This window comes from Medicago truncatula, chromosome 1 (genome assembly GCF_003473485.1).
Source record: "Medicago truncatula cultivar Jemalong A17 chromosome 1, MtrunA17r5.0-ANR, whole genome shotgun sequence".
In the NCBI taxonomy this organism is placed as follows: domain Eukaryota; kingdom Viridiplantae; phylum Streptophyta; class Magnoliopsida; order Fabales; family Fabaceae; genus Medicago; species Medicago truncatula.
The window spans coordinates 7,725,567-7,738,371 of record NC_053042.1 but is presented as its reverse complement, the minus strand read 5'-3'; the positions used below and the strand labels follow the sequence as shown (position 1 = coordinate 7,738,371).

At 34.5% G+C, this 12,805-nt stretch overlaps 2 protein-coding genes across 2 annotated transcripts; one reads left to right on the top strand and one right to left on the bottom strand.

Annotated features, from left to right (window-relative positions):
• The first annotated feature begins 2,319 nt into the window (after positions 1–2,319).
• Positions 2,320–5,700, top strand: LOC11414568 (putative germin-like protein 2-1). Its single transcript, XM_003589349.4, has one exon. It carries the CDS (start codon positions 4,899–4,901, stop codon positions 5,526–5,528), a length of 630 nt encoding a protein of 209 aa, XP_003589397.1. The 5' UTR covers positions 2,320–4,898; the 3' UTR covers positions 5,529–5,700.
• A 181-nt stretch (positions 5,701–5,881) lies between these two features.
• On the bottom strand, positions 5,882–11,120 carry LOC11414567 (protein IQ-DOMAIN 32). The gene is made up of 6 exons (XM_003589348.4): positions 10,910–11,120; positions 9,697–10,029; positions 9,411–9,602; positions 9,105–9,185; positions 7,368–9,015; positions 5,882–6,280 (listed from the first exon to the last, which is right to left on the bottom strand). Exons 1-6 carry the CDS (start codon positions 10,988–10,990, stop codon positions 6,261–6,263), a joined length of 2,355 nt encoding a protein of 784 aa, XP_003589396.1. The 5' UTR covers positions 10,991–11,120; the 3' UTR covers positions 5,882–6,260.
• Positions 11,121–12,805: the final 1,685 nt, after the last annotated feature.

Genomic DNA, 12,805 nt, shown 5'->3' with positions numbered 1-12,805 from the left:
AATGTGGATTGAGCCTTATTTCTTATCTGATTCAGAGCCAACATGCATTGTTGCTCCTCTATTGTCACCAGTCAGTGTTATGACACTGAATTTTTTGTCCTCTATAGGCTGTGTTGGTTGCACTGAGGCTGATATTTTATGAACAAACTTTGTAATATCATCTTTGATACCTTTTTGCATTGGTGCCTTTCCCTTTTCATTTTCCTTTTCCCTTTCCTCGCTTGATGGGACAATTCTTTCGTGTGATATGTCTTTACCGCTAGAGTTTGATGTGGAAAACATTATCTTTCTCTCTACAGTTTCTCTTACACCATGATGCTTCTTATCCTTTGTACCTGAAGAAGATGCTTTTGCATGTTGATTCGGTTGGCTAGTACTTTTATCTTTGTCTTTTGCGTTTCTTACTTTTTTAGTTTCATGCATAACTTTCTCTTTCTCTTTAGGTTGAAGGTAACTTCCTTTGAGTTTCCAAAGGGGACTTTGATGTTATTTTTTAGATTGATATTTCCTCATCTAATTTTGTCTTTGTGTGCTTAGAAAGATTCTCTGGTTGTGACACGGGGATGATTTTCGACGGAGACTTCATCTTTGGTTCCGCTTCACTTGGAATTGGATCAGAAACTGACATCTTCAACTTTTAATGATTTTAAATGGACCAAAATAACGCATCCCCAACTTTTGATTCTTTCTCACAGCCACTGAGTTTTGTCTATATGGTTGCAATTTAACCAACACTTGGTCGCCTATCTCAAGTGACACATCTGTTTGTTTTCTATCAGCTTGTGTTTTCATAGTTTGTTGTGCCTTCTGCAGATTAGCTTTCAACTGTTGAAGTAACTGATCTCTCTCTATCAGTTGTAATTGCAGATCAGGAGTATCTCCATAATTAGGAACATATCGAATCAACTTTGGAGGATCTCTGCCATGCACTGCTTTGAATGGTATCATACCAATGCTAGTGTGAAACGATGAATTGTACCAAAACTCTGCCCAATTCAAAGCTTTGGCCCAAGTCTTTGGTTTCTCAGCAGTAATGCACCTCAAATACATTTCTAAAGTCTTGTTAACTACTTCCGATTGACCATCGGATTGAGGGTGGTATGCTGAACTCATTGACAAAGTAGTGCCCTGCAACTCAAACAACTGCTGCCAAAATTTACTTGTAAAAACTTTATCTCTATCTGACACAATGGACTTAGGTATGCCATGTAATTTGACGATATTAGTCATAAAAACTTCATCAACAGATTTACTAGAATAGTCAGGCTTCAATGGCATGAAATGAGCGTACTTAGTCAATCTATCCACAACCACTAGAATGGCTGTAAAGCCACAAGATAATGGCAAGTCAGTAATAAAATCCATAGTAACATCTTCCCATACCTGAGTGGGTATTGGCAGAGGCTGCAACAACCCTGCTGGCAGTGTAGTCATATGTTTAGCCTGCTGACAGATCAGACATTCTGTGATGAACTTGTGAACCGCCGTCTTCATATTTGGCCAATAAAATTCAGCACTTATTCGTGCCATAGTCCTAGTAATGCCTGCATGCCCTCCAATCGGTGAAGCATGAAACTCTTGCAACACTTGTTGGATTAATGAACTATCCACCGGCAAAACTAGTTTGTTCTTCCAGTATAATAAGCCTTCTTTCACTGTGTAGTTACTGTCAGTGACTGTATTATTGAGGCATTGTTGTACAATAGTTTGTAAGTGATCATTCTTTGCAAGTTCAGCTTTCAATTGCTTCAGAAATGAGTTCTCAACTGATGACCACGATAATGCCATGACTCTGGAAAGAGCATCAGCAGCCACATTCTCCCTTCCCTGGCTTGTACTCAATATGAAAATCATAACCAATGAACTTATGCAACCAAGCTTGTTGCTTTGGAGTTTATAAGGATTGATCCAACAGGCTTTTTAAACTCTTCTGATCCGTTCTTATTATAAATTTGTGGCCTAGCAAATAGTGGCGAAATTTTGCTAAGGCTGCAGTTATAGCATAGAACTATCTAATATAAGCAGACTGGAGTTGCATTCTAGGTACCATCTTTATAGAAAAGAATGTTATAGGGTGACCCCCTTGACTCAACACCACCCCCACACCAGTCCCCGAGGCATCTGTTTCTAACACGAATGGTAGTGAAAAATCAGGAAGATTAAGTACAGGGGTTGTAGTTAAGACTTAGGACCTGCTTCAATTTATCAAAAGCTGTTTGAGCATCTTCAGTCCATGCAAATGCCTCTTTCTTCAATAGATTAGTCAATAGAAGAGAATGATGAAATCACAACATATTGCACACCACTATTTGATTCTTCTCTTTCCTCATATACCCCTTACTTTCTCACAAAGTGGTCCCACCTTGGGTAAATTTTCTTCAAACGGTTACTCACCCACCCTTCTCTCAATGTGCTCATGTGCTCCACTTCCACCATCTGCCACTATGTCCACGTCATTATTCATTATAATATGCTTTGACTGTGACCTAATTATATACCTTCACAGAAGTTGCACAAAATGAAGAATGAATGGGGGGCAGGATTCATCACCAGAGAGAGGTTTGATAATTTTATTTAGACTGTATTCTTTAGTGATAGGGATTTTTTTGGCGTATTTTGTTGCTTAGAAATTCTTCAACAACCCTCAAGTAAGAGGTTATAGTAAATGGTTGCTTGAAATTATAGACATGGTATTTTGAGATAGTTAATTTTGACTTTGAGAAAAGCAGATGTTTGATAGATATGAGATATTGACTAACCTTTAAACAACTGAGGAATGGGTTGGTCAAATACATTTTTGATTTCTAATTTTCTTTTCTTCATGTTGCGATATGTAGTAGTTGGCGAGAACATCGAAGGGGCTGGCGGAAAGGTTATGCCAGCGCCAAAGAGAGATACAATAGTTTCCTTATTGTTTTGAATTCATGTAATTGCGTACAATTGTTTGGAATGAAGTTGTGAATTTTTAATTCAAGTATGCAATATTTTCAATGCATGTTATTTTTCTTGGTTTCAATTTTACCTTTTTATTTTTACTTTATGTTTACGCTCTAATATGGAGACAAGACAACTCACGGTTGATTGTTTGACTGGTTTTATAGTTTACTAATAAAATAATCATTGTATGTTATATTTTTTTTGTGAATAATCATTGCATGTTACATTGTATCTATAATCTATTTCTATGACATATACAAAGACATTTCCTTCTTTTGGTGTAGTCTTTTTATCCAACCAAACTATTTGTAAATGACAGCAATTATGAGATTCTATTGCCATCTCAAATGTGGATGATTTATAGGTTGGATATTCTATTTCATGCTTATATTTTCTTATCATTTTTTTCTTTGAAACTTCAAATTGTATTTGTGAGCCTTTTTATGCCAAGAGGGTTATTTGTTACTGTTTATGATGCTTTTTTATAAGATTCTTGATTTTTTGTGGGTTAATTTTGGAGCAAATGGACGGTAATACCAATGGGAAATAACCTAAAAGGATTGAAACTCTCCAAACTAGACTGGAAGCATACAAAAGACAAGCTCCTATTGTACCAATGTGACATTTCTACAATTCCTTTCAATTTCCTTTGCATATTTTCCTTTCATTTACAAGACAAGATTATGCTTTAGTTATCATACATATTTTTATTGATCATAATTAGCCCCTTCGACAATGATCCTCAATAGCAGACACGTATTGGTCGCTTTAAACAAAAAGAACAATATTATTTTTCTTCATCTTTTTCTTCAGTTTTATATTTTTATTGGTAGAAAATTTATAAATCTCTTCGAATATGGAATATCTACTACTCGAAAATAACATTTTCTTTCTTTAACCTATCACTTTTTTTTGGATAATGTGTAAACGGAATAAAAAAAGTGGACTCACAGACACAAAAGATAGTGGATCCATATGTTAGCGCAATATAAAAATGAAAAGGTGCGGACAATTGAGGGCAACAAAGTATTTTTATTCATAAGCTTTATATATTACTTTTTTATAGAGTGTTAGATAAATTATATTTGTGTATGACATACTATATTTAAATTTACCAAGAGAAACATAATCAAGTTTTTACACATGTTATACAAATGTCCGGGAACAAGAGATCTTTATTCATCATATTTTTATTTCTTATACCATAAGATTTATATATTACTTTTCTGCATGGTGTTAAACAAATTAGGTGTATGACATGTTTATACAATAAATTATACAAAGAACCATAGTCAAGTATACACACATGTGCTATATATATACGTTAGCGCAGTAGAAAAAAGCGAATAGATGGGCACGTGCCCGTCTAGACGCTAGTAATAGTAATATTATTACATTTAAACATGATGGTGAGACTTGTTTGATATAGTAGCATTTCTTGAAGTAGTCTGTTCCTGTGTGCAGTTTTGATTACTTTGATTTTCTTACGATCAGTCACACACAATCCATATTCACTTTCCCTCTCTCTCTTTTCTCTCTCACACAATAGAACTTCAACATCACAACTACCCACCTTCACCAAATTTGCAACCTCCAAGGTTTGCAAATCAATGTATAAGTACGTCACACACACAAGTTTAACTTTTCATATTTTCTCTCTCTCACATATACACAACCATTTCTAATGTACTCTTGAAATAGCAATAAGCAAAAAGAGGGAAAGTGAATATGGATTGTGTGTAAGAAAATCAAAGTAATCAAAACTACACACAGGAACCCAGATCATTTGTCCACCCCCTACCTTCACATCGTGTTCTTTAATGCAAAGGATGCTTTAATGCAATGTCGTTTACAAATTTCATATAAACAGGCCTTGATACAATACCAATATTCATCAACCAATACTACAATTCCTGTCTCAAAAATCTACTAGAGCTTTCAAGTTTCAAAGTTTTTATCAAATGGCTAATCTCTCATACTTGCCCCCTGTTTTAGCTCTTTCACTTTTAGTTGTCTTTGCAGCTGATGCTAGTACTCTCCAAGATTATTGCGTGACAATTTTAGGGAATTCAGTATGCAAGGATCCTAAACTTGTTGAGGCAAATGACTTCTTTTTTAGTGTCCTTCACATAGCAGGCAACACCACAAATCCTACTGGGTCTAGAGTAACTCCAGTCTTTGCAGCTCAGCTACCCGGACTGAATACACTAGGGATCTCAATGGCTCGTGTCGATATAGCACCATGGGGAATTAACCCTCCTCACTCACATCCTCGTGCTACCGAAATATTCACTGTTCTTGAAGGCACTTTAGAAGTTGGATTCATCACTTCAAACCCGGAAAACCGCCACTTTAGAAAAGTTCTACAAAAGGGAGATGTGTTTGTGTTTCCTATAGGACTCATTCACTATCAAAGAAATATAGGAAATGCTCATGTTGTTGCCATTGCAGCTCTTAGTAGCCAGAATCCAGGAGGTATCACTATTGGTAATGCAATGTTTGGGGCTACACCTGAGATAGCTAGTGAAGTTCTTGTTAAGGCTTTTCAATTGGACAAGACTATTATCAATTACTTGCAGTCAAAGTTTTAGATTATTGGGTGTGATTTTGATATTTTTGTTTGTTTGTATGTTTCATTTGTTGGCGCTTCTTGTTTCCTAAAGTATTTTATTACCCATTCATTTGATTCTTTCCTGAAATTGTAGGTATGTAATGTTTCTTTTTGTTTTATCATGTAATACTGATTAAAAAAGATTTGAAGCATTTCCCTTATATTTGTAGTTATTCCATCTCAAAGTACTGATCTTTACTCATTAAAAAAACCATTTTTTCATAAATAAACTTTTGTACATATATATTGTAAAACATATCTTTTCCATAAACTTCCATTAAAGAGAGGGAAATGTTGAGGAAGATATGCATATTGCCACCATAAACAAAAGAATTGATTGACTTCCTCTTTACTTATCACAAAATCGCGCAGATATCAAAATACAAATATTCACCTTATTAAAACCAGACAACATCTTTAACAAACATCATCAACAAACACAAAGTGATATCACAAGCAGAATTAGCCTGAAACTTACACAAATGGTACCAAAATGAGTGTGACACAAACAATAACAGTGAGAAGAACAATAATGTACATATATAAGCCTCTCACATTCACACACTTTCTAGTGCTAGTTTTTCTATAATATATGTCTGTCACAACCAAACTCAAGCAATAAATTTTGGGGTCAGGGAGTGGAGGCAAAGAATACAACTGTTATCAGAACTACAAACCGCCGATGTGAGCACATTTAAACTGTCACGTCAATTCACCTCTGCCATTTTCTCTCTGCAATAGACATAAATCAAGTGATAACTGATAAGTGATACAACATATAAATCAAGTGGTGAGTGAAACAAATAATAGAAAAACTATCTTGATTTTAGTCCCTAAAACATATTGCTGGCTTTGGTTCATAATAGATAGGAAGAGTTATTATTGGTCTTTACTATCTTCATTTTAGAGCCTATAGTATTTGTTCCATATGGAATTAGTCCTTATAAAATGTGGACCATAATGATTTTAAATCACAGGAAAATGACATGAATTTAATATTTTAGGGACCAATTCCATAAAGATCAAAACTAGAACCAAACAATGAGATACACCAACAATTTTTCTATACGGACTAAAACAAAACAAAAAGCATGTATATCATAGGGATTACATTAACATGGAATTATCAGTCATGTCATGTCTAACCATATTTAGGGCTATTAATGGTAAGGTGAAAAGACAAAATATTAAGTGCTTATCGGTCGCAGAATATCTTGTGCAAAGTAAGCTTCCAACTTTAATTACATTAACATGGAATTATCAGTCCTATCTAAGAACACATCCCCATCCCCGCACAACACAACCCTAACCATATGAACAATTCCAATTTTTTTTTCTTCTTACCGTGTATGTAGAACTTATATTATATTAGGAATAGAAAATAAACCCTAAAACAAGCTGAAAATGACATTTTCAAAGATAAAAAATTCTTAAGTAATCATTCATAGAATCAAAAGAAATATCATCTCAAGCTCTGTCACATGAATAATTATGTCATTATATTCTTCGGTTAGAAGTATAATTCGATAAAAACATAACGTTGATCCTAGAAAGGTAATTATCATAACAAATTAGTCCTTAAATGTCGCATTATGCCATAAAATCTGTCTATATAATGACATTATGTCAGTCCTTGACGAAAGAAAAATGGCATTGCTTTTATATAGGGATCAATTTTTTGGTATATAACTAGGGGACAAATGTGATGTCACATATCATAAGAAGACAACTCTAAAAAATAAGAAAATGTTAGGTATGGTAAAGTTTAAAAAACCAAAGTAGCAAGTAATCTTTAGAAAGGAATGCTGTAGAAATTTACCAGTTGAACCATTGCCCTTTGTGCCCTGCGGAGCTGGAGATAATGACTGTTCGACACGCGGAGAACCCTGCTTACCAGTTGCACCAGGTAAGGAATGTCTCTTCTTGATGTTAATGTCAGTGTCATGCACATCTGGACTTGATCTTGGAGAGGAATTTGCATTTATCTTGGCCTTGGCAGATTGTGTAGCTTGCATGAAACGGGGAAGAGTATTATTGCTACTACTATTATCTTTGGTAGGTTCTTGATCAGTGTGTTCAGGTTTTATTGAGCCAAATGAATTGCGTCTCTTTCCATTCAGCTGATCCTTAGGCAATTGTTCTCTACTACCTCTTGAGCCTGAATCGTGATTTGCATTCGCAGGAGACTTGGTACCGACAAACACTCTTGAGCCTGAATCTTGATTTGAATTAGCAGGAGACTTGTTACCAACAGACAGTACCCTGCGTCTACTGCTTGATCCAGTCTTGTTGATTTTATTCTCTTTAGTTTTCACCGAAACCTGACTTGAAGGTGTTCCTTGAGATTCAGGAATTGTCATATAGCTTCCCGGTGAAGCTTGTTGAGAATACGTGAAATCCTGCAGAACAGTCTCGGTTTGTTCTCTTAACAAGTCAGATGCAATTTTCTCAGGCTCAACAGCATGCTCTTTGGAGTTCTCAGGCATCACTGAATCAACAACATTGCCACGGGAACCATTAACAGTTTCTAATTGATCCGAATCAGAGATAGGTAAGTTAGAAGTCGGAGTATTGGCTTCAACACCATGATCAGTCTTGTTTTCAGGATTAACTATCCCTTCTACTAAATCTTTGGCATCGTGCTCGATTTCCAAAGTCTCTGATCTGTCAGGTGAATCAAGAGTTGAAGAAATAGATAGTACGGTACCACTTTCAGGATCAGCATTTCTGGAAGGATAGGGTGTAGAATTCTCAGATGAAATGAACTCTTTTGATATATATGCACTATCTGCTTGTGACTCAACCGATACATCCTGGTCAAGCAAACCACTCGGCCTACCCGAATTTGAATTTGAACTCAGCTCTTCAAATTTTGATTGAGCAGCAATAAATGAGGGATTGCTTAACTTCCTTGATCCAAATGTAATTTTCTTTCCCTCGGTCTCTAGTTGGTCTGAGGCAAATGCTTTCGTTGATAGTTTGTACTGTTCACCAATTTCTTGATTCTGAGGAGAATTAGGCTCATGTCCGACACTTGCATTTGATTCCATTATTTCATTTTGGAAAGAATCAATTTCAGTGGAGGTTACTTTAGAATCATATGTAACCGTCTTTTCGGGAGGAGACTCTTCCAAGTTATCTTTTATAAGAGAAGATGAAGACAAGCTTGCTTGAAAGTGTGAGTTGGTATCATAGTAAGTGGCAGTCTTCTCTTCATCCTCGGATGGTAGAGGTGAATCGGACAACTGAAGAATAACTTGAGATGGAATATCTGTTTCCGATTGAGATGCATGAGTGCTATCTTTGGTTTCGTCCGACTGTTCTGTCGTACAAATTGGCTTTTTATCTTCTGCAGAATCTTTTGCCGAAACAAACATCCATCTCTCCAACCATTTCCAAGCAGAATCACCTTTAGAAGGATCACATTTGACATGGATAGGTTTGTTTTTTGGTGTTGATTCCAACAGCTTCAATGGAAGGAAACAACAGAAGATTTAGTATGAATGAACAAACGGACGACGTTAAACAGGCAAAACAAACAATATATTAATTGTACCTGACAAGCAAACTTATTGCTGAGAAGCTTTTCCACAGAAGTGTGCTTCACATTTGATTCGGCAGTGTAATGCTCATTATCCTAAACCACGGTAAAAAATAAAACGACATACTTAGAGAGCAAGGCTTGCAGCACATATTATCTGATAGTAATGTAAATGTAATAACATATCTCTTCAATTAAACCACAACTATTAAACGAATAAAATTTTGGTATCATGTAATTAGTAGCTACGAAGCAACCAACTGTTGAATTGATTGCACTCGTTCATGATATTTGATAATAAACAAATTCAGATAGATATACCGTAGTTTTTGAGTAATCATTTTTTCCATCGGTATGTGACTTCTGAGCATGTCGTGATCGTACAAGGAGCTGCATTTTAGCAATAGCTTGAACACATCGCAATGTTCCAACAGCATGCCTTCTAACCAAGTGCCCACGAACAGCAGCTTGCAACTTCACTGCATTCTTACTCTTTAGAAGTGCTCTCCGAGCCTAAAAAGAAACAGAACAATAGATTTATAAAAGGAAAATGACCGTTTTCTCCTTACAAGATTCTGATTCATAAAACCTCAGAAAAGAAACATACCAAATATCCTCTAATTGAAGCCTGGATGATTATCACAGCAGATTCCGGTGGATTGACATCCACCTTATTCTCAGTCTCGGTGACAATTGTTTCTGGCATCTCCGAGCAGACATCGGAGGATAACTGCGGCTTTTCATTAGAGAAATCTGTTGTACAAATCTTCTCAACAACATTAGGCTCAGCTGAGGATTGAAAACTAATACTTGGATATTCTGAAATCTCCTTATTTTCCGAAGATGTGGTCTCTGCTGTTATCACAGTATTGCTAAGTACACGATGCCTTGCAGATCTCTTCCGAAAACTCCAACCGCGTTTATCATTTGAATCCTTGGCCTGGAACATCATTAAAGAAAAATCAATTGTGAAAACAAACTTGAATGCATAAAACATATATTTCCTGAATCACAATCAAATTCCTGAATCACAATCAAAATTTCACCTTATTCAATAAAACTTACTACAGTACAATGCACAATTATCCTGTTTCACTTATATGATGCACAAACTTAATCTACTAAAAATACAGTTTAAAAACTTGATCTCGTGGATTTCGGCTCGCCAACGTGCAACTAACTAAGTTCATATCAACCAAGCACGAAAAACACCCCTAACTTAAACAACTAACATCAAAAGTCACAGCTCAATGGCCTAAAGATGTTTCTAAGTCATGCTAATGAATTCAATTTACTTTAACTATTATGTGAAAAATAATAGTAATTAATTCACAATAATCAGATCAAGTTACATTTTCTAGCATTGTGAAATACTGGTGATTTTCAAAATAAACAAGAAAAATTAGTAAAGAAGTAAAATCAAGCAAGGAAAATGATTTTCAGAGAGCATCATCAACTACATGATATTCATTACTAATCTTGAGATCAAAGATCACAAAAGAAAAAATTAGGAAATTAGAAAGGAAAAAAAAAAAACATGAATTTTCCTATTCAATGTTATCCAAACAGCACCTTATAAGTATTCAATTATGAACGAAATCTTGAATATAAATCCAAAAATAGAAAGAAAATAAAACATTAAACAGAAAATTAATTAAGTAATTAATGAATGCAAGAAACATCATAACAAGAAAAGAAACGAAGTTGGTTGCATGAAACATCCTCGGATCAAACAAAAACACACACATAAAACTCAGAAAAATTGTGAAAAACACTAAACCTCGGAATTATCTAAGAGAGAGAGAGAGAGAGAGATTCACCTCAGAAACAACATGGTGATCTTCTTTATCACTACCACCACCGCATGTGATTAACCTTAAACAAGAACTAGATTTCACCATAGCTATGTGATGTGAGTTTGTTCACACTTCTCTTATGTGCGAACAAAACAAGAACAAGAACAGTGTGTTGTGTTATGTAATGAAGTAACCGTAATACTATGATGTTGTTATTGTTGGAAAATGTGAGAAAGGGTAAGTAAGTTTAAAAACCACGGACCTTAAAATGCTCCTTCAATTTAGCTTACTATCTTTGCTTTCAAGTCCGACTACACTTCCTTAAGTATTTTTCAAAATTCAAACTTATTTTATCTATACATTTTTTTAATAGAACTATTAATTAATGTTAACTCCATTAAATATAGTCACTTTATCCTCGTCAACTTAGTTCAACTGGTACGATATCGCATATTATATATATGGGTCAGGATTCGAACCTCGATCACCCTATTTCTTCATAATTAAATTGTGTGAGATGTAGTCATTATATTGCTTAACAAAAAAAATAGTCACTTTTCTTACATAAAAGAGATAGTAAGAAAGAAGATAGAAACACTGAGTTAAATTTCTTGAAGATAAAAAAAAAATTAAGGAAATCAAAAGCGATAGTTTTTTTTTTTTTGAAGGAGCGAAAGTGATAGTTAAAAGGTTGATGTATCTGTGTCTACATCAATTTTTTAACTAGTGGTATTATTTCTGTCTCTCCTAAAAAAACTATCATTTTTGTTTATATTTTATTATGAATAGAGTATATTAATATTGTTGGATTTAGTCTGGATGTTCGGTTTTACTTTTACCAAAATTGATTTTGGAGTTGTAGGATAAATTTGGACATGTTTAACTGTTTTTGAGTAGAATTGACTTTGTCTTTTGAATTGATTCTTCTTGAATTAGGATTTGCAAATTTTGATTTTAGAATTAATTTTTATCCATTTTACAATAAAATAAGTTATACAGCAATAAAATAACTTTCTTTAATTGTATATTCTTTTCTCTTTGGTGCTCTTCAATTACTAAGTTGTTATAAGAAAAAATATATTAATAGTACATTAATGAGTATGCACAAAACAAAATATAAGACAAAATATATTAATGAGCCTGCACAAAACAAAAACATGTCGCGTGGAAGACAAATCTAAAATGTTTATGCTGAATTTTAGTGGTAATTATTATAGTGACTATAGCATCAATGAGTAAGCATCCAATATCGTTAAAATTTTTAGGCTTAAATATGTAAATCGTTCCTGTAATTTGGCGTGTTTTTGGTTTTCGTCCCTGTATCTTTTTTTGTTCTAAAACAACCCCTGTAAGTTAATAACTTTTTGATTTTCGTCCCTCCCGTCAACTTCCATTACAAAAACGCACATGTGGCAAACAGAGGATGACGTGGCAGTGCCTGACATGGCAGACGATGCTGACGTGGCAAACTTATTGATGAGTCACACAGTGAGAGGGACCAAAACCAAAAAATGAAATTTGTAGAGGGATCAAAGCCAAAAAACAAAATTCATAAAGGGACCAAAACCAAAAGGCGAGAAAAAAATAGCTTTCTTCATCTTCTTCCTTCCACCTCTTTTACATCTTCATAAATTCATCAAAAAACCCAGGAAAAAATACTCAGAAAAGAGATAAAAAAAACTCAAAATCATCATCTCACTCTCAATAGACAACTTTTCACAAACCCAAACAAAATCCCCATTGACAATGGTCAGATTGACATCTCAACACTAAAATCCACAATGTTCATAGTCCCAGCTAAACTTTTATTGATAATATCAAAATCAAATTATAACAACAAAATCCTCATTGTGAATACTCGAATTCCCAATATTGAAAAATTCACAAAATTCTTAAATTGAAAAACCTAAAGAATGATTT